The following is a 26,196-nucleotide window of genomic DNA, read 5'->3' on the forward strand; positions in this document are numbered from 1 at the left end:
GACGGACCATTTTATGAGTTCCTGAAATTGCTGGGCCTTCTGTAGTCGTGCCTTGGCTCCATTGGAGGAAGACCAGGGGCCTTGAGTGCAGATGTCACTTTAGGTGGCTGGTATTCTGTTATGGCTAGTTCGCGGTTCAAGGCTCTATCTAACTGGTTCTGGACAGCTGGACACTCGGGGCACACCGACTACTGGACCGACTCTTTATTGCCGACTTCAGAGGACTCCCATGATGTGATGCAGGTGACGAACAGCGATGGCCTCTTGATGAAAATGGCAGAAGGTAATACCTGTAGTGGAAACAAATAAACTGATCGATCCTGCAAGGCCCCTTTTTGTTGTGGAGAGCTGTAACTTCAGGTAAATGCTTCTTGTTCCATAAGCTGAGGATCTGTGATGTCCCAAGGCTCAACTCGGGACTCCAAGCATTGCCATGAACTAGCCCAGTAGGACATCTGGCTTGTTCATAGTGTGGTTCAGGGACTCTTTCAAGCACTTCCAGCAGCTCGATCTTCGAGCTAAGGTTGTGACTAGCTGGTTCCCACTAGTTCAGGAATCAATGCACCGATTACAGTCTTCAGGAAATCTGCAGAGAGACATAGCTTTGCTGGACAAGTGAAGAAAGAGTTGCAGGATCTTCCAACGAGGAATTCTGGCTCTTAAACGGGCTGCTGTCCTTCGTAGAGTTCTTGGCTCGAACGATGATCTGAAGAATGGCTGCAGGAGTCGCCCTCTTATCCAGAATCCTGGCTGGAGGTTTCCCAGTCCTCCAAATGGCAAGGATCTGCACCATTCAAACTTGACAGTGGCTGCCCAAACAGGTACAGCCTCTGATCACTGAATCTGCCCACCAACAGACACACACTGGCACGAATGTGGACTGCATCTAGTCCGACCCAGCCCCCACTTCCTGCCACACACACAGACCACCACTTTGCCTTCGAAAAGTGTAGCTTTCCCGCGGTAATGGGCTTACTGTATATATGGAAAATCTAGCTACTCCAGGGCAGTCAATAGGTCATACTACAAGATGGTCCAAGAACAGGTGAGAACTTTGTGGCATAGCCATTTTAGAGTATATGGTACTATAATTGATGTTCAGCTATAAAATGCAAAAGTGCACAAGACTTTGAAAAAGAAAACCCCATATAAGTATCCGCTGCCACCAGCCCATCCCACACAGATGAAGTTAGCAAGGTAATAGGTTCAAAAATACTTTACTTACCTCCAAAAATGAGGAAAGGTTAAAAACAATAGCAATAGGTAGGGTATCTCATTGATGTCTTTGGAGGGAAAGCAGTAAAAACAAGAATCTTTCCTAACAGTCCTATTCCGAGGACCTGAACATGCAGACAGGCTGAGTAGGCTGTGTAGCCAATCATGAGTACAATGCAATGTGTCCATAATGTGTGTCCTTTGTATGGACCAGGGGCGGGTTCCCTAGAGGATGTGATCTTGGTTGCGTGTAGTCAAGAGTGTCTGCGTTCCCTCAAACACTGTTACTCACTGCTGAGGGGAGCATGTGAGACAGGAGACAAGGACTATTAGACTGGGTAGTTGCTTGAAGAGCTCAGGTTGCAGCCTCCTCCCTGTGAGGGAAAATGGCTCTTTTCAATGATATGACCCCTTGCTGTAAAATGTACCAGACACGGAGATCGATCACCCAAAAGAGCGGGGAGAACGCACTGCCACGGACCCAGCTGCAAAGAAAGGACAAGAGGTAAGTATTCAGACAGGACTGGACCCTTTCCCCTAGATTTCTAATAGCTAACGAAATACCTGAACAGTTTCCTCTATTTCAATGTGAGAGACTGAAAGCAATCTAAAGAGCAGAAGGAGATTAGGTTCTAGTCTTAAGTAGGAGAAACTGACATGAATCATAGAATAGGAACAAAACCTTAACACTGGTTAGGGCAGTAATGTTTGGATTGAGTCCAGGACACAACGCAAGGTGTAAAACCAAAGAAAAAGGAAGGTTAGTAAGGTAACTAACTACACCAGGGCAGCACGAGGGTCGCACTCGTTTCGGGATGGTGCACAAGTAGCAGACCGTCGCCGTGCGCACTTGTAGATGGATTGCTCAATCCAACCAAACTGGTAACAGTCCGTGAATGCAGATGTGAAAGTACTCAAAAGGAAGTCTTACCAGTGTTGCAAAGGAGATGCAAGTGTCGTAGCAGTTCCAGGAAAGGGACGGCACACAGTAGATGCAGTAGGGGGACTACTAGGCAATCCGGGAGCAGTTATAAGATTCAATACATGGGAGGGTAGAAAACAGCAGCAGAACTGGAAGCCAGACAGTCTGTAAGCAGGTAAGGTAATCTGGTACGCGGGCGGGCAGCGGACAAAGGCAGAATCTTTAGCAAGGAATTCCGTGAGCATGCAAAGCAATCCGGTACATGGGCGGGCAGTGGATTAAAGCCGTAACGGGAGCAAGGCAGTCCGTGAGACAAGCAGTAGATTTGTTACATGGGAGGGCAGGATAACATAACCAGGGAAATACCAAGGAGTCAGTTGGCCAATCTGGGTCGGTACACAGCAGAAAGATAACGAGGAAGGTGGCACAGAAGACGTAACTTCGTAGTTGCCGGCTATAATTGTAAACAGAAGCGGTGTTCTGAAAACAGCCGCGGGTTAAATCAACAAGGATGCAGAACCACAGGAAAGCGAGGCTTCCATGCTAATGCCTCCAAACTACAGCATGGAGTCAGGTTTTCTGGGAAATGTAGTTCAGAGCAGCTAACTTCCATGGCAGCTGCCACTGTGAAAAGAAAGGGATCAAATCCTCTTTTGTGCTCTCTGAAAAATGTTCTCTCTTCTTCCATTCATCTGTCCAATTTGGAAGTGCAGGTGAACACTTGCCGGTCCTACTTAGCTGCTGCCGGATTATACAGGGATTCTGAGTCACTGGTGTTTTAGTCGGGCAATCCTCATGGGGATCAGATTTAGATTTAAATTGGGCCTCTCTGCTCTAGTCCATATGCTATTCAAGCACAGTTTATGGACTTTGACTTCTGCAAGAAGGGTCAGTGTTAGGAAAGATTTCTTTTTAGGCAACTTTCCCATCATGTTCTATGGACCCCCACACTTTTTGCTTTTGTTTTAAGGCTGTCCTGACTCTTTTGCAGGGAAGTCGAGCCTTCAGCTTCGCTCCTCTTGCCTTTTGCTCATTTGGTCATCGGGAAACCGATCGGCCATACAGACTATCAGTACTGGAAAACTAAGTTTCCCTTTTGTCTTTTTACTTTTTACCTGTTTGGGTCTCTCTTAACAGTGCATACCACATTTTACCATGCAGTGCTGTGGGGATACTTTTGTATCACCCTAGTCTTTTACACTAGGGATTTTTGGGTACTTTTATATGTGTCTGTAGACGAGCTGAAGGCAGCAGATACATTTTGCCAATTTTTGCATTCTTTTTAATGTGCACATTCGTATTTACTGCATCTCGTGATTAAACGAGGCTAGTGCCCTAAAGTTGCCATGCCATCAGATTTATCGCTTGTCCTTTGGCCTTCTTCCTGCCTTCTCAGGTCTAGAAATCCCTTATATTGGTCATGCATTTGCCCTGGAAAGCTGCTGCTTTCACAGGCTACTGGATGCCATTTGTGTGTGGACCCAGGATGTGGGTGAGAATGACTACTCCCACTCCACATCCGTGGTGCCAGAATGTCTAGGTAGTGGGCATAAGTGAAAACCACTGTGGTCCCTTATTGCACCCCTGCTGGCTGTTTAAATAGTGCAGATCCTTACCATAGATGGGATTGGACTTGCTTCCAGCCAGGATTTTGGATAAGAGGAGGATACCTGCAGCCATTTCTTCAGGTCAGTGTTGGAGCCAAGTATCCTATGTAGAGCAGCCTACTGGAGACATGTGGATGACTCCTGTAGTGGCCCCCTGCAGTGCTTCAACCCTTGAACTGGTGGGACCAACCAGTCTCAATGCCTTTTTGAGGATCCATCCGTCCAGAGACTTCGGAATCATTCCTGGACTACCTGGCGGACTAGCCAGCTCTTAATTGTTCTATCGAGCCAAAAGTGCCACTGTTCTGTGTTTTTTCCTGGAACTTCAATGGTCACCAGTTTGTGCCACAGATCGCCTTCCTGGCTGGTTTTAGCTTCCCAGCATTAAGGGATTCTGTTTTGGAAGTTAATCTTCAACCGCGAATGGAGAGACACCTGCCATCGTCACTGTGCTGTAACCATCTGTGGAAGTCTCTTCCCTGTCTCCTTTGAGGTGTGTAAGGGAGGCATGGTGTCACAAGTATGATACTGACACAAAAGGTACAATTTGTAAAACCTTTATTAAAGTTTCGGGGTTTGGAAAAACTCCCATTCTGCCGTATAACTCGGATGGGGAAGTCTCGACCATCAAATTATAAATAAAACCATGCTAGTGAAGTCTGTCAAATCAAAATGGCCTATGCGAACAAAACCTAATGCCTGCCCTATCTCTTATACAAAAAAGTGTATAAAGGAGATATGTATTTAAAGGAAAATCCATGTTTCAGACAAATGTAAGGAAATAATGTGACTACATCAGCTCTCCTCCCCACGTTAGGCCACACAGAGAAAGGTGGTCCCTGTAGGCAGGATGACGCACTATGGCCTGTTTTTTTTTTTTTTTACACAAAACATTTAAATATCTGGACCGAGGCCTGCCTGGCCTTCTACGTTAAAGTCTCTCTTTCTGGTCTTTCAAATACCGTTTCCAACAAAAAGTTCACAACGGTCCCCCTCTGTCAGGCTCAGACCTTTCAAAACACAAGTTGAACAATACTGGCAGGGGGCTCCCTTCCCCGAGCTTATTACACTTCGGGTCTCCCTCAGTCAGGCTCAGACCGCTTTCGGATGTCGAAGACTTTCGAATGTGCGTGGCTTTCTTTACACACCTCCGCTTGACCACTTTGACTCAAAGCTCAATGTTCTTTCTCTCCCCTTCTCTGTGGGTTAATTATGCTTACTTCGCTTTTACAGTACATTCACTTTATCACTATAAATAATGCACCTTTCACAGAAACATTCGAGTGGGCTACTTCCTTTTGCCGGACCACTCTGTTACTCAGTATCGCTGATTTCACAGCTGTCCTTACTTCAAAGTTCATTCACAAGTCTGCCTTTCTTCGTGTCTCATCCTCACGCATTCAGCCTTCACTTGCGATATAATGTTGCCACTTCATCTTTCTTTAACACATACCGGTCTCTCAGGTCGCTTGGCAACTCACTGGCTGTGTGTTTTTGTTTCTTGGTTTTACGATTTCTAATTCACGAGTCAAGGTTAGTACCACAGGCTTGGCCTCCCCAACTCTGTCGCTCACCCAGGAAGGTCACTGGCGTCCTTGAAACACAATATAGCCTTCTGATTTGGGATCTGGCCTCCCCATGTGTCTTTCTCGTCCTATTGGAGACAGCAACCTCCTGTAGGGAATTCCTGGGGTTTTTGACCCTCTGCTCTTGTCCCTTGGTCCGTCGCTCTGCTCCAGTAGGTTTGCCCTCGCCCTGGAAGTTCTGCTCGTACTAGTGTTCCACCTTGCTCACAGTGTGTCTCTAGGTTCTGCCTTTTATCCGTGTGAAGAGAGCTAATTGATATCAGGTGTATGCACTTAAAGTCAAGTGCCTGACCCGATTAGATGGATGATGTATATGAGTTAGTTTTGTTACTCTGTCGCCCTCTACCTCGGTCCAGTGTTTGTGTAAAAGGTGGGGAGGGGAGGAGTTGGGACCGCAGAGAATCCTAAAAAAATAGGATGGGTTAGGTGATCAAAAAAGGTTGGAATACTGCGTCTCCCCATCGGCTGCCTCATCCCCTCTGCCCAAAACCCCTCACCCAGGTGATCCTCCCGCACTGGTCCATCCCCAGGGTCTGGATCCAAGAGCGATGGCTGTGCCCTGGCCACCTGAGAGAGAGATCCCTGAGGACTAGTGGGTGAAACACCCTTTGGTTTCTCGGAGGTGTCCAGAAGAGTCCTGTGTGTTGAATCCTTGAGTTTCATCCTGCACCTGCAGCCGACCAGAAAAATCCTTGGACCGCAACACGTACACATCCTGCGTCGAAGCAAATGGGAAAACAGACAGCCAGCGACCCCGACGTCCCAGTCGACCCACCATGCCAACTTGGAAAATCGGAGTATGGGGGTTGAGTACTCGCAAAGCATTCAGCGGCCCCTGTCTCTCCTATAATAAACCTTTGAATTATCTTTGGTTTATTCCATTTCAACGCTTATTGATTGTTTGATATAAAAACTGTACCTAGAGATAGGAAAATCATTTTACTGACATATAACATTGTTGAAGTATCTTCTGGAAAAATGTTCATCACCACAAGAACTCTTCCTACATCTGTCCCCTTTCCTAAAACAAACCTTTGCGAGTTTTGCTCACAAAGCCCCATACAACATAGGGATTGGACTATTGAAGTAAGGGTATTATTTTTGTGAACTGGTTTCATTCTACTGCTTTAGTACTTACATTCTATTGTATTGACCAAGTTATTGTATGCATTCCTACAAACCTAAAGGTGACTGTTTATATGTTTTATAATTTAGTGTTGTGTGACATTATCTGCTCATTTCATTTCTTAGTGTGTGTTTTTGGACCTATCTTGTCTAAATTATCGAGTATTGTTCGATAATATCACTTTCTAGTTGAGTTTTTTTATTGTGTGTTTAAGGCGTAGAATAAATATTGTATGTTTGTACATTCCTGTCAAAATTGAGTTTTTGTGTGCTTCACTGCATGAACTTATTGTGGACACCTGACCCCACTCAGTTTCTCTTGAGACTAAGCCGTGACCATTCTCCACACTTGCCTTGATTGGGTTTGGCTAACCTTTTGGAGTATCCCTATTCTCCCGAACTTGGGTGGCCTTCTATAATCTGCCCACCAGACCAGATTATTGAAAACTATTTTAACCCCTTTACAGCCATGGGTCCCCCCCCCCCCAGTTCCAAGGCCTTTTTTGGTGATTTCAGTATGTCTCCATTCAATGCCTTGTAACATACTTGTTATATGCCAAATTTGGCCTCTTTTTTCTCACATGTAGGCGGATGTAACGCCACCCAGGAATCCTAGTTTGTTGTAGGGGGCTGAGAGAAAATAACCAAAAAGGGAGAAAATGTTGGGCTTTTTCAGAAAATGCCAATACAATGATGTACAAAGAAGTCTGTGGTTTTTTCCTTGTAAGAGCTAGGAACAAATGGTTTGCTGTGCTGAATTCCCCAATTTCCTGGCAAAAATTATTTTGATGTGGTTATCAACCGTTTTGTGACAGGTGATTTTGGCCTTTTTTTCCAATAGGACGTGCATGGACGGAGTGGAAGAAAAGGTTAGGAAAGCTGAATGGGAGGACAGAAAGGCATACTGTTAGGCAGAATTGCATGCAGTACCCTCTGGGACCACTACACACAATTAGGACTACAGGTGTTGGCCAAACCAACCTTTGGTATAAGTCTGTACCACACAGTTTTTGGTAGCGAGCTGAGCAGCCAGGCTTTTCTCAAGAGTGAATGTGAGCAGTACAAGTAGTTACACAGAGGACTTTGAATTACAGTGGTTCAAGTAGACACTTGTACTCAAGGTTTCATGGTAAAACACTTCATTTAGAAAACATTTGACTAGTAGAAGACAACTTAATATTATATACCAATACACTTCCATACAAAACCTAAGATTTTGAGACAGTTTGAGCTCCCCTGAAATTGGAGCAAAATGGCAGTTCAGTTACTTAGAAGTGAGCAAAAGGGGCGAGGTAAGTAGAATATATCACATATACTTGTCAGTGCTGATAGTTCCAGTTCACCAGAGGAGTTCAATTCAAGTCAAAAGGCCAGGCCAAAGTCAATGGGCTTGTGTTCTGGATAGGAAAGAGCAGTTCTGGTATGAAACGTAAAGTCTGCAAAATTTCTCAGAATTAGTTTAGGCATTTGTCGGGGTCACAAGCTGATTAGGCCTGCAAGTTGGGAAAGTTTCACAAACTTTCAACACGAGTGGCGTTCTCTCAATTGGGGTGGCACAGTACCTTTTGTATGAAGAAACAAATGTTGCTGAAGTCGTGGATCCCTTCAGGTCCTGCAGATCTCGCTGTTCCTGAGCCTCAGTCGTGGGGACAAGAGGGAGGACGTCAGGAGACTCCTGTACGGCACAGGATTGTTGAAGAAAGCAAACAAAATGGAGTCACTTCTGTTCCAATAGCTGTAGATTCAAGAACACAAACTGGTGTGCCTCTCCCTGCTTAATCCTAACCAGCCTTGAGAATGGTATCCAGGTGTCTTATGAGTTAATTGGTCCCACCAACTCAAAGCAAGAAGCCGTCCTTGAAGGTGCTTCTCTGTCGAATGGAGTTTGACAATTCGGACCTGCAGCAGGGCTTCACCGGGTAAACCAATGGTCCTGGAGTTGCAGCAGTCGTCCTCTTCCAGCTCGTCTTCGGTTCTTTCGTTCCAGTGGTCGTCTCTGCCTTCCAGTCCTGGAGACTCGCCTTTTCAACAGTTTTCTCCCTTTCATTCCAGCCTACCTGTCACTCACCCAGCAGCATGGCTGTCCTTGCCGGACAGTCAGCCAGCCAATCACGCCAGAGTGCATTTGAGTCTCCTAGAAGACTAAGCACAGGGAGTTTCGGGCACCTCCTTCACTTCCTGCCCACCCCAGACACTTGGGTGCCAGAGGCGGTCTTCAGTCCTGAAGCCCGCCAAAGGCACACAAACAAAGGGACCAAACCTGATTTGGCATGCAGAGACAAACACTAGAAGGACCTTTCCAAAAAGAAATGGGGGGGAAAAAAGAAGACCGGGACCTGTTTAAACAAAGGGGCTTAAGGCGCCATCTTGAAAAACATGGCTCCCGTGATTTTTAGCTACCAGTGTTCACGGTCGGGAAAAATCATGGTAGTTCATTGTAAAACCACTGCCACCAGCCTTTTCAATAGGAAAGGGTAGCATTTGACTGCTACATGAGTATTTAGACACAGGGGATACTATGTAACCCCTCCAGCACTCCATTTTAAGATGGTGTGTGTTTGGTCTAGGAATTTAGAAAGGCTAGTAAAGTGAATTTCACTTTACATTCTCTGGGAAACAGTAGTTTATCCCAGAGAAGGTATTTACACCTTTGGGAATTCTAAAAGACATCGCAGTGTCACTGCACTGAGGGTGCTGTGTGACACACATGAAAAGATGATGCCTATGGAGTTATCTAAAACCCCATAATCAAAGAACACAAGTGAAAAACACACATCAAAATACATGAAAGAGTGATAAAAAAGCTCACACTCTTTCCAGGTAAAAAATCAAGTCCTCAAAAATCCAGCAAAGTTGCTGGGGGACTCTAAGGTGAAGGGAATTAACACTTTTATGAGAATTCTCCCTAACACATTCATTTCTGAAAAGTAGACAAAATTCCAAGTTTATAAAGGGGTGATTTGCGCAGGTCAGGCAACAACTATTTAGGGAAAAATTCCATAGTTTGGGAAAAAGCGGGAAAATGACCGAAAAAATGTATATGGGGGACATGGTTGGCCTGGTACGGCAATGGCTTGTATGAATTTTGAGAAAAACAATGCTCTGCTACATTCCCCCGACTTTTGCAGTTATGAAATCACACACACATTTTTTTTAATGTTTCACAAAACAAGCAATACCACAAGCCAAAAACTGAGCCATGGTACACAGGAGTTTTATGCTTGCGGCCTGAACAGACGTACCTAGCATGTGTAAATAAGGAAAACAAATGCGGTGAGGAAGGGCAAGCATACATTTTTTGAAAGAGCACACGCAGACCTTTTGAAGGGTAGGTGACTTGTGCAGGTTACAAAAGTGAATAGGGTCTAACGCAGCCACTAAATGTAGGGCACATTTGGGAAATGAAAGGGTTGTGTGACAAAGGGCAGCAGCAAATGGGTCAAAATGTTATGAAATCCACACAAACGCAACAAATGTTGTACCTTCCCACGTTCCCACAGGTATCCCGACAAAAACGGTACCTCGCATGTGTGGGTGCACCTACCTGGGCGCAAAGGGGAAAGCCTAAAACACGGCTAACCCCAAGTCTTTCGGCACAGCATGAATTCAGGAATTCTGCTCATGGGTACACCCTACAGATTTGGGCCTAGGGTGTTGAAGCCACCAAGGAAAACAGGGAGCCCCATGCATTTCTGAAAAGAAGACACCCGTGGGAATCCAAAGAAGTCTGACTTGCGCAAATCTCCCCAGAATTTATTACCCACAAGCCCCACCAAAGACCCACATGAGAGAAGGGTTCCCAAGGCCAGGGACATTACCGCCGACTTTGCTGGAGCTATGGCTGGCCTGCGTTACAGCTTCTCCATCCGGGAAAGGACAGGGAATGTCCTGGCCCTCCCTGGAACCAACGCTGGGCATGGAGACTTTCTACCCAAATGGTAGTCACCCGCCCCAGGCCAGGAATATCACCCCCTAACACCCTGGAGCTCTGTCTGGCCTGTGCTACAGCTTCTCCGTCTGGGAAAGTTCGGGGACCCTGCCGGCGCTCCCTGAAACCGTTGCTGAGCTTCGGCCCGGTGAAACCACATGGGAGACAGCCTCCCAAGGCCAGGGACATCAGCCTCGGCCATTGTGGAGCACGGGCTGGGCTGCGATCCAGAATATTCCTTGGGGAATGGAAGTGGCCCCTGCCGGGGCTCCCTGGAGATGCCGCTGTGCTTGGGGACGGTACACTCACTTGGTAAACAGATTTCCAAGGCCAGGGCCATCACCTCCAACCGTCCTTCAGTTCTTGCTGGCCTGTGTTACAGCTTTTCCCCACCAGGGAGTCCCGGCAGTGTGCCAAAACCTCCCCCCTAGGGAAAAGCTGTAATGCAGCCCAGCCACAACTCCAGGACCGTTGAAGGTGATGTCCCCGGCCTTGGACATCCATTTACCATGTGGGTGTACCGTCCCCTAAGCACAGCGGCAGCTCCAGGGAGCCCTGGCAGGATCCCCATTCCTCCCCGGAGGTGACATCTGTAATGAAGCACAGCCAGAGGTGCAGCCTGGGCTTGCAGACGGTCAACCCACATGGGAGACATCCACTCCCAGGGACACACTAATTTTCTGCTAGCATGGGGGGCAATTTGTGGTCTGCCTCACCAAAATATCTCCCCAGATAGCCCATTCTCACCCACACCACCAACAATCCAGCCCCAGTCTCACTCACACCACTGACAGTGGGCCCTAACCGTAGAATAATAAAAAATAGTACTCACAAAATGTTGCAGCTGCTCGCGTAGAAAAAGCTGTAAACGAAACAAAAAACATTTGTTACCTACAGTTACCCCAACAAAAACAAATCTACACAAATCCAATCACGGCCCCACTTGCAAGCCATCCCTGGTGGTCTACTGAACCTCACCCCCCAGTGAAAACACATTTGCCGCTTCCTAGGGGCAGAAATCTGCCCCCAGGGAGGGCTGCATGAGGTGCCCCCCCACGCTCCATTTGGGGTGGGGGGGAAAGTGCCACCCCAAAACATTGGACAGGCACCCGAATGGATGGGGCAGTAGGGTTTGGGCACACTGCGGGCAGATTGGCACACTAATGTTCCCATCTGCGCCAAGGGAAGTTGGGTAAACAAAAACAAACTTTGAAATGTTGGGATGCATTGTAGGGGGGGGGGGCTGAGGGGCACCCTAAACCACCAGGGAATTTTGTAATGTAAAGGGGGTGACCCTCTTCCCAGCCGGTTTAGGGTGCCCCACAGCCCCCCTAAAATGCTGTCTACCATTTTCAAAACCTACTGCCTCACCCATGGGGGGGGGCCTGTCTGATGTTTTGTGGTCCCCCCCCCAATGGTAGACTGCACTTTAGGGGGGGGCGGAGGGGCACCCTAAACCGCCTGGGAATTTTCTAATGTAAAGGGGGGTGGCCCTCTCCACCCCGCACCAAATGCAGGGGGGCATCTCATTCACTCCTCATTGGGGGCGGATAAGAGGGCGGCATCTCATGCAGCTCTCCCTGGGGTCAGAGGCCCCTTCCTAGCAGCAGATAACTGACCCCAGGGAGGGCTGCATGCCATGGCCCCAGTCTATTCTGGCTGTAGAGGAGGGACACCCCCTTTCCATAAAAACAATTCCCTGGTGGTCTAGTGGGGGGGCACTCTCCCCCCACCCCCCAAACCCATCCATTATTTTATTTTTATTTTTGTTCCTTTGGGCCCATTCCATAGGGGCAGATGGGCACCCATCGGCCCCAAGGGGGCCCTAATTTGCAGGCCCCATCCTTTGGGGGGATTGCCCACACTTTCCTGGCACCCACCCCTCCAATTGGATGGGGGCCCACCTCATGTACTCCTGCCTGGGCGCAGAAATCTGCCCCCAAGGAGGGCTACGAGGGGAGCCCCCCTTTCCACTTGGGGTGGGAGAAAGAGGGCCACCACCCTTTCATGTCCAAAAAGAATCCCTAGTGCCGGGGGGAAGAGGGGCGCATAAGCAGCCCCCCTTCCCCTGCATCTGTAACAGATACTGGTGGTCGAGCGCTCTGTGCCGATCTGTGACCAGCAATGCTTCCACAAAAGATGTTGTTGGAAAGGGGAGAGTCTCCCCCGATCTCCGGCTTGAAAAACAGCCTAAGATTGAGGGAGAGGGAGAAGGGTGCTTACCTTCTCTCTTCACCAGCCGAAAATGGCTGCACGCCGACGTGAAACTGAAGGTAATCCAACCCCCGGGCTCTGACTCTGTCTCTCTCTCTCTCTCTCTCGCGGTCTTACTGACTTTTTTTCTCAAACCCTGCAGTCTATGGCTGATAATGTTTAGCATTGCCTGTCTGGATGGCTGAACAGCTCTGAGGTTTTCTGTGGACAAAACGTTCGATGCGTTGTTTGTGACTTTTGGAGGGTCCTCAGGAGGTTAGATGACTAAAACCTTCATTGCTAGGTGGATGATGATGGGCATTCTGGAAACATACAGGGCAAAGCAGCGAAATTCCCTCTAAGGGTATGTGTGCTAATTCTCTGCATACCCTTAGCTGTTGCCTTCCAGTATCACCTGCCTTGGGATGTCTTCGGCAGGGCAGCTACGTGGGCAACTTCCTCTGCCTTTCTTAGGCATTACTCTGTGGATGCTAGTTCTCATTCTGATGCTTTATTTGGGCATGCTGTGTTGAATCATCTCTTTGCTTAGGCTAGAGTAAGGTTCCTGCTCCCTACTTTGTTTCTCGCTTTGTAATCCACCATATAGTATTGACGAAAGGGGACGAGCCATAAGATTAAGGAATAGTTACTGAAGTGACTACTGCACTCATACTCCATAGTCCCCTTTGCTCCATATGGCCTTCCCTCCAGCACCAAAAATGTTTATTTAAGGATAAAAAAAAACGGCGACTGACTGGCAGTGCTTAAATGCTGGGCTAGTAGAGCCTGTTGACGCCTGTGCCCTGACGCACCTCTAAATTAGAAGGGGGACTGCTCTATTTGTGCCGCAAATGGCTTTGGTCTCCTCTATGGTTGGAATAAAGTCAATATGGTGGCCATTTATTTTCAAAACATTAGTGCCAGTTGTATTATTGAGCAGTATGCCGTGGAAGGAATGTTGAGAGGAAGTGTTAAGTGTTTTCCATGTTCACCTGTAATTGTCAAATTGTAACTTTAATTATGTATGTGATAATTCTAATTGCATGATTTCTGATTTTCTGTTTTTAGCTTCTCCTGCATCAAATAGGACTGGACAAGCTGGAAGTTTATCTGACAGTCCGAAACCATTTTCTCCTCGAGCCTCAACACCTGTTTCTTTGAAGCAAGAAAGAACGCCAACCACTGGGAGCATTTTGAACCTCAACCTTGGTTAGTTCCAATTTGTAAAAATGCAATATTATTTCATGGGTATGAGATTGAATTAAGTTTGTATATAATATACATTTCTGAGACTTGTGGATCTGCTTAGAATCACATGCTTTGCATAGGACAACATCTAGTGGTAGGTGCAGAGTATTACATGGCTTCTTTTTCGAAGTTAAGATAGGGACATCGACTGGGTGTGTTTGTAATACTGCCCCTAGTGTGATGTGCATTGCACCCATGGTCCTTCATGCGTCAAGGTCCCTCAGATTGTTTCTGCCATTGTGGTTGGTCATTTCTAATGCAGAGTCCATATCTTTGATACTTTCAATTTAGCATAACTTTATTATAAAACTTCTTCCATCCTTTTGACGAATGCAGTTTCAACATGTGTTTCGAAGAGCAACATTCATCATCCTTCGACTACAGATTTTGACAAATTTCTTGACGAAACCACAGCTGGTTTTGGCCTACACCAGGCTTAGGCCTTGCAGTAGGTAGAGTGGGGGCACCGATTATCTTTCACTTTGTAGGTACGGCCCACACTCCTACAAATTTTTTCTGCATTTGGCTCTGTATACCCATGGTTTACTCACGTCCCACCTTGCTCTGATTAACGTGCAATGCACTATGCCGACCTGCATCCTAGAGTGAACTAGCCCTTCCTCATGCCTATACTATGGGGCCCCTCTAGCTTGCAGCCACCTTGCAATCTGTTACTTCCCTTCACACACTAACTATACCCATGCATCGATGATTGTCTAATAACTTCATAATTCATATACGTGCCTAGACTTAGTATGTACTGAAGTATTGATGACTGTCTAGTAGTTTCACAATCAGTGTACATGTCTAGACATATTAACTTGAACTGGCCCGGCCATTAAATGGTACTACCTACTGTGTTTCGCCCCAGCGATAGTGTAACATTGCTATATCGAACGCCAGATTAAGAAGTACATCTCTGTGCTACTCCTGGTCTCCCTTGTCCCCTTACTAGTACTAGGCCCACTAGCTAGCTCCATCAAACTCACTAGTATACTAGCACCATACTGAAAGCCCATAACGAATATGACAATGACCTTGCTTACCACTTCCACTTAATCTCTCCCTAACAACCTTGTCTATAAACAATTGCCAAGTAATTTGAACCCTTATCGGGGACCCCCGTATGCCTTTATACCATGTAACAATGCCCTGAGAAATAGAAGGCTCTGTTCTAGGCTAGCTAAACTATTCGAACCATTGGCCAGCTCCTCGACCAACCTAGAATTTACGAGAAGAAAAAGCCTACATAACAGGCAAACCACCACTAGAGAAAAAATCCTGCTCATCTCCCTGCCCTCTCACTCCTTGCTCAACCCCTCTCTTACCAAAGTCTGATCTACCTTACCTCTCATCAATCTACAGCCAATGGGAGCTTCTACTAGACTATCTTCTACTAGTCCTTTACACCACCTATCACCAGATACATTATCCGCCGACCTCACGGGCAGCCTAATAAACGCCAGATCTCTAGTCGCACATGCCACAGAGATATTCAACCTTATCCAGGCTGAAAATTGTGACTTTCTGGCCATTATCAAATCCTGGCTACACGCCGCTGCAGGCCCTGCCCTCATGCTAGCGATTCCCAGTGACTATACCATCCTAAGAGCAGACGGATGCAAGGCTCGCGGAGGAGGCATAGCTCTCATTGCCAAATCTAACCTATCCTTGAGACTAGCCCATCCCTCGACATCAAATCCTGAGAAACCCTCACAACCAAACTATCTACTACCAACTCCCAAAAGCTCACCATCCACCTGATATATAGAGCCCCAGGTCCCATCAGTTCATTTGAGGAGGACATTTCCACCATTCTTTCAGACAACTTAAAAAGTATCTCACAAGCCCTACTGTTAGGGGACCTTAACTTAGGCTTCAATGACCCTAAAGACCAACATGCAACCAGCGTTGCAAACACTCTGACTGAACTTGGCCTCACCCAGAGAGTGAACCTACTCACACACAACAAAGGGAGAATACTTGACTTGGTGGCAGATTATAACTGCAATTCATCAATCTCGGCTATAACTCCCCAGGTCTGGACAGACCACCATATCCTGACATTTACTTTAGCAACTAAAAGGCCCACTGCCGAACACACCCTTTCAGCTCCCCCCATTCCGACAAGGAACAAAAAGAATATTACAACTGGCAAACTATTACCCCTTATTCTTCCAACCCTCAACTCTCTACCGGAGAGCATGGAGCATAACTCGTTAGTCAATGAGTACAACAAAATCATGTCCGCATCACTTGACTCCATTGCCCCACTAAAAATGAGACAAAGTAAGCCCAAAGCCCACCTCCATTCTTGGTACACTCCACACTTCAAATCATTGCGAACGAAAAAAAGACAATACGAGGCCTCTTGGAGATTACGCCCCTCCTTGGAAAATAAAACTAACCTCAGCAATATATCATCTCTATACAAGAGGGAAATACTTTTCGACAAACATGAAACCTAGAACTCCAGAATCTCGCAAGCTAACTAGAGTATGAAGGAAAGAATTAGAAGCACCCATCCCAGTGCAAGACAATTGTGTGAAAGATAAATCCTGGTGTTCTAACATTCAGCAAGCACTAGCCAATAAAGTCGTCACCTTCCAAGATAAAATAGCACAAAAAAAAGCCTCCATAACCACCACAACCTCACTGAACAACCCCCTGTGCATTCTCAGAACTCTGCACTTCCACCATGCTTCAGTTTCTCTAAAGTCTCTATTCTTGAGACTGAAAAGGCCATGCTCTTCCCTTAAACCTTCAAACTGTCAGGGTAATCAATGTTCCGCTCAACTCATTAAGGATGCAGAAAGAGATCTTGCACCTTTTATCTCAAAGCTATTAATGCCTCATTCACCTCTGGCATCATCCCAAGTAACCTTTCTTGGGTACTCCCTATACTTAAAAAACAGACACTTGACCCGGCCATATCAACTAATTACCGGCCAACCACAACAGTGCCATTTCTTCTTAAAATCTTAGATAAGGTGTCTTATCTACAAATACAGAAGTATATGGAAACCAACCAACTACTAGGAGCGCGTCAATCAGGCTTTCGGCCACAACATGGTACGGAAACTGCCTTAAGTGACCTTAAGGCCCAAATCGATGAGCTCAGGCATAATGGGAAATTAGCCCCACTTCTGCTTCTCGATCTGACGGCTGCATTTGACCTTGTGGACCACGAGGTCCTATGCAGCCATCTGGACACAGCAGTGCATTTCTCTAAAGAAGCTATAGTCTGGATACAATCATTCTTAAGTAACAGGACTACAAGAGCCTGCTCACCCACAGGCCCCATCCCCATCACTTGTGGTGTGCCCAAGGGATCATGTGTCTCACCTACATTATACAATATATTCACCAAGCCCCTATTTCGACGATCTGGTCCATCTTGGTATCACCTACACTAACTATGCAGATGATACCCAGATTCTCCTTCCACTTACTGGGGATTATAAGGATTTTGTCCTGGTGAATAGGGTATATCTCATCATCCAGGCATGGATTGCTGCACATGGTCTATGCCTGAATGATGACAAAACTGAGCTCATCATCCTGGGTACTACCTCAAGTCTAAAAAAAACTGGGCCCTAAATATACTACCTTCAATATTGATAATAACTCTATTATAGTCGTCAATGAGGTAAAAACTCTAGGATTCTACCTTGACTCCACCCTCTCGTATATCAAACAAGTAAATTCCATGGCATCCGCCACTGCATATACCTGCAAATTAATCAGAGCAGGTAAACCATTCTTATCTAAGAATAGTTGCATTATCCTCACCAGAGCTCTCGTATTGTCAAAACTGGATTACTGAAATTCTCTTTATATCAGGGCCAACAAGCACATTATCAAGTACATTCAAACTCTCCAGAACAACGCCCTGAGATCGGCCCTTGGAATAGCAAGGAGAGAGCACATCTCCGAGACCAGAAGACAAAACTGGTTTTCTACCCACAATAAAATCTGGCTGAAAACTGCCTCACTCACCCACAAATGTCTCAACAATGCTGTGCCCTGCTACCTCAGAGAGAGATTAACCAGAAAATCCTCAAATAGGCCCACTAGAACAGCCAATAATAATTGCCTCACTGTCCCAAGATTTAAACTCTCCGAGGTCGGGGGTTGCAGCTTTCCTGTCAAGGCAGTGCAGCTTTGGAATGCCCTACCTCCTTCCTTGCAAGTGGATCAAACATATTTAAACTTCAAACAGAACCTCATCAACTAGCTTAAAGACAATGACCAGTAATGCCTCTGTTCCATACATTTCTGCACTGTAAATAGTTTTCAGAATGTCGTGTTGAATGCTGCCCTTATCTGTATAGCCCCTGGTTGATTGCCTGTAAATATCCCCATTATGTATGCTGTACTTGTAACTCCTTTTATGGATGATGTACTTGCACTTTCTTGACTTGTATTTTCCTCCAATTTGTAACTAAGCTGTACGATTTCTTGATTCCAGTGCGCCCTGATACCCCAGGGTTTGGCGCGCAATATAAATAAACAAACAAAACAAATTTACCTTAGAGAATGCATCTTTTGTGAGGAATCTGAGGGCATCCTCACTTCTTTCCATCATATATCCTCCCCCCAGATGGCCAGGGAAAGGCTGTCACTTTCAGATCCTGACCCTGGGCGTGGATATGCGAGGGAGCATCACCTGGGCGAGGAGACTTGGGGAATGGGGATGAGGCAGCCTTGGGTGAGAAACGGTCCCCCATTTCCATTTTATTAGGAGTCAAATGTCCCCCCCACCCCCTGGGCTTTTATGGGTATTACCAATACCTTCTTTATTTCGCCAGAAAACCATCTCCTAATACACACCGATATGGTACTGAGACGAGGAAGAGACAACATAGAAACATACATCCTACACTTACGGGGGACGAGGAAGAGTGATGCCGAGTACCAAGACCGTTAAGCAATTGAAGAATATTTTGTGCATCTGATGTCAAAGGGGCGGTATAAATGGCCCGCTCAGGTGAGGCTAATGAGATTGTCTGTGGAATGCTTGCAGGAAGAGAAGTCGGAGGTGAAGGCAGGGAGACGTGTGTCTGAAGCGCTGCTAGGGAGAATTTTAATTTCTGTGCTAATTGCCTTTAACCTTAGAGACCCCCCAGCTCTTTTGCTGGACTCTGGGCTTTTTCATTTTTACTTCTGAACAAGTGGGACCTTTTTCTCACTCACTCATGTGTTTTCCTGACTGTGATTTTCTATGTTCCTTACTGTTTATGGAGTCTGATAAACTCCATAGGCATCTGCTTTTGCATAGTGACACATAGCATCTTTTGTGCAGTGCCACTGAGAACTCCCTTGGACTACTTTTAATGTTTTACTACATTTTCTTGGGTTAACTACTGTTCCCAAGAATAGTAAGACGACCCCAGTCTTATTTACCTTAATTTTATGGCTCCAGCATGGTTGAGGAGAATTTTCATTTCTCTGCTAATTCCCTTCAACCTTAGAGACGCCCAGCTCTTTTGCTGGACTTTAGGACTTTTTAATTTTAACCCTGGAGTGAGTGAGCCCCTTTTCTTACTCTCATGTTTTTTGACCTGATTTGGATTGCGTCTCCTTTGTTTTTGGAGTCTTACAAACTCAACTTCATATTTGATCCTTTTAGATTTCTCATAAGGTTGCAATACATTTTCTTGTGTTTACTACTATTCCCAAGAATAGTAAAGTGAAATTGACTTTACTTACCTTTTCTCTTTGTAGGTCCAGCACACACCATTTTATGTGGAGTACTGGGGGGTAATTTAGTAGCCCCTTATCCTCCCTACTAATGTACATTTTTTTATGTAACCCTCACTACTTTAAATGGCTGCTGGCAGTGGTTCAATTTTCCTACCATTGTAGGCTGAATCCTCAGCTGCAGTATAGCACCAATGGGTGACCATTTTATCAAGATGGCCCGTCTTCTTTTTTCACCATTTTCCAGTTGTGAGGTCTTTCTTGGGTTTTACTCTGCGTGCCAAGCCTGGTTTTAGGCCTTAGTTCATTTTGCCTTTAATGGGCTTCAATACTGAAACCTGCCTCTGGCTTCATTGTGTCTGGAAGGGCAGGAAGTGAGGGAGGTTCACAAAACTCCCCTGTCCTTTGTCTCTCGGAATGCCTGAATGCACCCAGTCCTGATTGGCTGGCTGGCTGTCCTTTCAGGACAGGCACCCCGCTGTGTGATTGACAGTCTAGGCTGTGCATGAATGGGAGAAACCTGCTTAAAAGGCGAGGGTTTTGGAACTGAAGACAGAGTCGACCACTGTGAAGAACAACCCGATGAAGAAACTGTGAACAAAGCTTGCTGCATCCTCCTGGACCTTTGAATTGCCCAGTGATGCCCTGCTGCTGTGCTGAAACTCCTTTTTCTGATCGTCAAGAGAGACAAACTCCACTGGACCATCTTCCCCGACTGGCTGTACTACTTTGCTGCTGCAGGAACTGAGTGCCAGGGTTCGAGAAATCCATAGTCAAGTGCATCGTCTGTGATCTGGCCAGAAGCTCCAGGAGTTTCCCCAGGACCCTCCTGAAGCAGGACGACCAGAGCTGGAGTCCCCTCACCAGAATGCATGACTCAAGGAGTGAAGGAAGCCCAACCAGTATCCAAGATCTTCGGTGGTGCGGTTTACCGAGCACTGAAACCGCAAAGTGCCACTGATCTGAAAAGAGCCCGTAGCTGCCGCTGACCTCCAAATTGCTGCTGCAGGAGTCCTCCAGACGACCTCCTTCTTGTCCCCACGACTGAGGCCCAGGAACCCAGGATCTGCATCAAAGCAACCAGACAGAAGCCAGCTGGACCACTCTTAGTCACACCAAAGGTATTGTTCTGACTTGGGGTACTTACCTCGGTGTCTGTTGCTTTGCTCTTCTCAGTTGAGACTTGCAGTAGCTACTTTGCTAGTGTTCATTTCAGCTCTACCCTTCACATGTGTGACAGCTTGTGACCCTATAGTGGTTTCTCTTCAACAAACTCTCTAACTTTGTGCAAGATTTTACTATCTAAGAAGTGCCTCAGCTCCATAGACTGTGCTCCAATTGTCGTTGCCTGTCCTGGCTCCCTGCAGACTCTTCTTGTCCATTTGACTTTGATACTTACTGTCCCTCATAGGTGATAACTTGGTTTTTAACTATCATTGCTGTGAACCGTTTTTATCTAGACTTCATTTGGAAGAGTGAAGTGCTTATATGCTCTGAGAACCTGCTTTACCTTTTTCCTTCCCTTAACCTTTCCTTTCTACAAAGCTCAGAATCTACAAAGTGTACTAGTGATATATAAATGCCATTACTGTCTTAGTGAAGTCACCTCAGGGTGTAGGAAGTGTGTAAGAAGCATCTGTAAAGAGTATCTACTAGCTTTGTGTTAATTCTGGAAAAGTATTTTAAAGTATATTTTATTGTGAAACATATTGCCCTTTTTAAAGAATGCTTATTTAAAAACTACTGATAAATAATTCTTTATAACAAAAACCTTGAGTGTAAGTGTTACTAGCTACTTGTATTGGTGGATTTCATTTCTACAGCCCTACAGCTCACATGTTACCACTCTTGAGATAAGCCTGGCTGCTCAGTCACACTACCAGCTTGTGTAGTATAGGCCTATACCAAAAGGTGGGTTACCTAATACTAAGAGGCCAAGGGTTGTGTTGTCTCCCACAGAGTTACTACATCAGTTCTTGCCTAACATGCACACACCACCCTATTTGGAGTGCTGGAGGGTTACATAGTAATTCCTTTAATCCATTCCTCATGTAACATTTTGTTACACTAACTCACTTGAATGGCTGGTGGCAGTGGTTTCTTTTTTACTACCTAGTGACATGTATCTGCAGGCTGATACCTCAGCTGCAGTGCTGCACCCAAGGGTGACCATTTTCTCAAAAATGTCCCTGGTCTTCTTTTTTCGCCATTTCTTGTTTGTTGGTTTCTTCTGGGATTTTACTCTGTTGTATGCATCAGGTTTGAATCCTTTGTGTATTTTGCATTTGGCGGGCTTCAGGCCTGAAGTCCTTGCAGGCTCCAGTGTGTCTGGAAAGGCAGGAAGTTGGGGACGGTGCCAAAAACCTTCCTGTCCTTTGTCTCTAGGTGTGCCTGAGTGAAACCAATTCCAATTGGCTGGCTGGCTTGGAGGACAGCCGCCCTGCTGTGTGATTGACAGCCTAGGGCTGTGAATGAATGGGAACTTGCATAAAGAGAGGTTTTTGGGACTAAAAGCAGAGTCGACCACTGGAGGACATCATCTGAAGCAGAAGACGTCCGCAGCAACCTCCTGGTTCGCAAAGTGCCCGGTAAGACTTGCAGCTGTGCTGACCCCATTTTCGAATCTGAAGTGAAGACCTGTGAAGGATGACTCCCTCCCTTAGGCTGGTGAGACCAACTTGCCTCGAGACAAACTATTTTGGCGCAAACCCTGACTTGCTGCGACTTTCCAAGGCTGCAGAAGCCCAATACCTGGGTACCTCAACCACTTGTGAGTGCATTGTCTTCCAAAGTCAGAATCCAGCCAGATCTTCGTGGGCATCCAGAGGACCCTATAGAAGCAAGAAACCAGCGTGCAGAGTCCCCTCACCAGAGTCCAGGACCGAGGGATCAAGGACATCCTAACCAGAGCTTTTGGTTGTTCTTTGGCGCTGAGAAAAAGGTGCCAAAACCACAAAGAGCCAGCTGATTCGAAGTAAATACATTGCTGCCGAGTCCCTCACTCTCTCGAGTGCTGCCGCAGGAGCCCGCCAGATTACCTTCCTTTCGTCACCACGACCAAGGGCTAGGAACAAGGCTCTATTGCTTTGCATTGTGACGGCAACCAGCTGGAACAACTTCTTAATTTCAAAGGTACTGTTGGGCTTGAGGTACTTTATCCTTTTGCCATTTGGTGGGCTTCCTATCTTTGGGAGTGCGATTTCACCCAACATGAAGTTCACCTCAACTTACCTGCATTGGCCTTACAGCTGGTGCTTTCTAAAGGTGACTCTTCATGAGTTGCTGTGATTTCTTTTTTGAACACTGACTATTTAAGAACCTAATTCTAAGAAGAAGAGCATCTTGACTTCGCCCATTGACTTTGGCTATCCTGGCTCCCTTAAGGCTTCCTTCTGAACCCATTGGCTTTGGCAGTGCTGGTTTCCTCGCCGGTTTTTAAGGTTGAACACGTTAATGCTGGGATAATAGACTGCCTGCATCCCTTTTGGTGAATCTAGCTGTTCTTAAAACCTATCAGTCTGTTCTGATCTAACCCTAACCTTTCCTTCCTTGAAAACTCAATAATGCAAAGGTAATACTATATAAATGCTATACTGACCTCAAATAGCATCACCTAACATATGAATGGATTACGCACCTGCTTTATTGTTCACTTTTTTAATTGAATCCTAACTTGAGATTAATGTTAAAGCTAATTACTGCTTTTTAAAGAATGCTTTAAATATATTTGGGTATAAATACATAATTTATTATACAGCTTTAAGTGCGTATGTGTTTAATTGGAAGCTTGTATTTGCTTACTTCATTGTAAAGCTCTACAGCTCACATTGCCCCTCTTAAAATGAGCATGGCTGCTCAGTCACACTACCAACTTGTGTAGTACAGGCCTATATTAAAAGGTGTGTTACCTAATACCAAGAGTTAAGTCTTGTGTAGTCCCACACTTTTAGGAAGAATTCTCATTTCTTTGCTAATTCTCTTCAACCTTAGAGACCCCCACCTCCTTTGCTCGACTTTAGGACTTTTAATTTTTATCCTGGAGTGAGTGAGACCGTTTTCTCACTCTCTCATGCATTTTTGATCTGATTTGGACCCTGTGTTTCTTTGGTTTTGGAGACTGACAAACTCCATAGGCATCACCTTTTGTATTGTGACACACAGCACCCTCAGTGCAGTGTCACAGAGAAGTCCTTTGGATTTATTTTAAGGTTTAAATACCTTCTCTTGGGTAAACTACTGTTCCCAAGAGTAGTAAGGTGAAATTGACTTTACTTACCTGTTTTTCCTTTGTAGGTCCAGTACTAGCCATCTTATGTGGAGATACTGGGGAATGGGGGGTTACTTAGTAGCCCCTTTTCCTATTTACTCATGTAATTTCATTTACGTTACCCTCACTACATTTAATGGCTGGTGGCAGTAGTATAATTTACCTACCATTGTGCATTTTTACTGCAGGCTGAATCCTCAGCTGCAGTATTGCACCCATGGGTGACCATTTTGTCAAAAAGGCCCATTTCTTCTTTCTTGCTTGTGAGGTCTTTGCTGGGTTTTACTCTGCACGCTAAACCAGGTTTAACCCTTTTGTTTGTGTTGCCTTTGGCAGGCTTCACTGCTAAAGCCCGGCTCCGGCTCCAGTGTGTCTAGCAGGGCAGGAAGTGAGAGAGGTGCCCGAAACTCCCTGTCCTTATTCTCCTTGGCTACCTGAATGCACCCACAGGTGATTGGCTGGCTGTCCTTGGAGGAAAGCCACCCTGCTGTTTGAGTGACAGCTAGGCCGAGCCTGAATGGGAGAAACCTGCATAAAAGACGAGGTCTCTTGAACAGAAGGCAGAGTCGACCAGTGGACGAAACAACTGAAGAAAGGAACTGGAAGAGAAGCTTGCTGCACCCTCCTGGACCGTTGGTTTGCCCGGCAAACTCCCTGCTGGCTATGCTTCCTTGCTGCTGCTGGAACCGAGTGCGAGGGGTCAGTAACACCAGGAACGAGTGCATCGTCTTTAAGGCCGACCCGAGCTCCAGGAAGATCCTGAAGACCCTCCCGAAGCAGGACGACCCAATCCTGAGCCACCTCAACAGAGTGCGGGACCCCAGAAGCAAAGGGAGCCCATAAGGTGTCCAAGAACCAGGCTGGTGCTATTTACCGGTAGCTGAAACCGCAAAGTGCTGCTGATCTGAACTAAGCCCATTGCTGCCACCGACCTTCAAACTGCAGTGCAGGAGTCCTCTAGACGTCCTCCCTCTTGTCCCCACGTCTGAGGCCCAGGAACTGCAGGACTGCAACCAGAACAGAAGCCAGCTGGATCCTTTTTCTTCAGACCCAATGTACTTTGTTAACTAAGGGGTACTTACTTATTTATTTATTCAGATTTGTAGAGCGCACGTCAGCCCGGGGGCATCGCGGCGCTTGTTACAGACATATCTTAGTTGCATATACATGAGTAATACATAATTTACAGGAGCAGGAATGACATTTGTACAAATTCACAGTGCAGTATATTTACATAGGTTAGCGAGTGTCACATGTTATTGTGCAAGGATGGAGGTCTTAAGTTTCCTACGAAAAATCGGGAGTGAGTTCTCTGCTCTAATGTCTGCAGGTAGAGCGTTCCAAGCCTTGGCAGCAATGTAGCGGAGGTTTAGGCCACCGGCTTTGGCTTTTTTGATGCGTGGGATATCGAGTAAGCTGGTGTATTACATCCTGATGGGACGTGAGGAGGAGGGCTTGGAGATGGTCTCTGATAGGTCGGACTGGGCGGAAAGAGAGAGGCATTTGTGTATGAGGGTGAGGATTTTGAGTGTGATCCGCTCTTTGACCGGGAGCCACTGGGCTGAGTGTCTGGCCTGGGAGATATGCTCTCTTCTTGGGATGCTAAGAGCGGCCCGGAGAGTATTGTTCTGTGTGACTTGTAGTCTGTTTAGGTTTTTTGCCGATATGCCTGCTAGGAGGGCATTGCAATAGTCCAGTTTGGCTTCAATGGTTGCTCTGGCTATTGAAAGGCAGTTAGGTTTTGAGAGGTATGGCTTGATGGCGTTTATAAGTTTGGTGGTATGCGCAGATGAAGAGGTGATTGCGCTGACTTGTCTGGTCATTGATAGTGAGGAGTCTAGGTAAACTCCTAGTGTCTTGACAGCTGTGGATGCGGAGATGATGGAGTTGTCAATGGAGAAGTTGGCGTACAATTTGTCCAGTGTGTCTAGGGTGCTCTGTTGACCTAGTATCATGATTTCAGTCTTGTCTCCATTAAGGCAGAGGCCATTAACTGCCACCCAAGCCTGGATGATGGAGTAGATCGTGTGGAGTGCCTTGGCGTCTTCGTGGTATGATCCTGAGAGAGGTAGAAGTACTTGTGTGTCATCCGCGTAGTTCGTGTACGTGATACCATGTGAGTCGCGTTTGTCAAAGAGAGACTTAATGAACAAGTTTTAAAGTGTGGGTGCAGTGCAGGATCCTTGAGGGACCCCGCAATGAAGTGTAGTGGGTGTGGCGTTAGCAGTGTCCGAGAAGACGTTCACGGCTCTTCCCTCGAGGAACGAGGTGATCCAGAGAGCTGATTCTTTAGAGAAATTGGCTGAGTGTGTGAGGTGTGAGATGAGGGTCTTGTAATCAACCAGATCGAATGTGGCTGAGAGATCTAGGAGGAGCAGTAGGGCTGGCTTGCCCTTATCCAT

The 26,196-nt window shown here is 46.3% G+C and overlaps 1 protein-coding gene across 5 annotated transcripts in view; it reads left to right on the forward strand.

The window, feature by feature from the left end:
• ZMYND8 (zinc finger MYND-type containing 8) overlaps positions 1 to 26,196 on the forward strand; it is a 1,749,249-nt gene that overhangs the window by 1,015,151 nt on the left and 707,902 nt on the right. For all 5 annotated transcript variants that reach the window (XM_069651296.1, XM_069651297.1, XM_069651293.1 and 2 more), the window contains exon 12: positions 13,645 to 13,785. In XM_069651296.1, the coding sequence (XP_069507397.1) occupies positions 13,645 to 13,785 (141 nt within the window). The remainder of the gene's footprint in view (positions 1 to 13,644; positions 13,786 to 26,196) is intronic.

The sequence above is a fragment of the Ambystoma mexicanum genome, chromosome 3p (assembly GCF_040938575.1).
Source record: "Ambystoma mexicanum isolate Mex_15411 chromosome 3p, UKY_AmexF1_1, whole genome shotgun sequence".
Classification (NCBI taxonomy): domain Eukaryota; kingdom Metazoa; phylum Chordata; class Amphibia; order Caudata; family Ambystomatidae; genus Ambystoma; species Ambystoma mexicanum.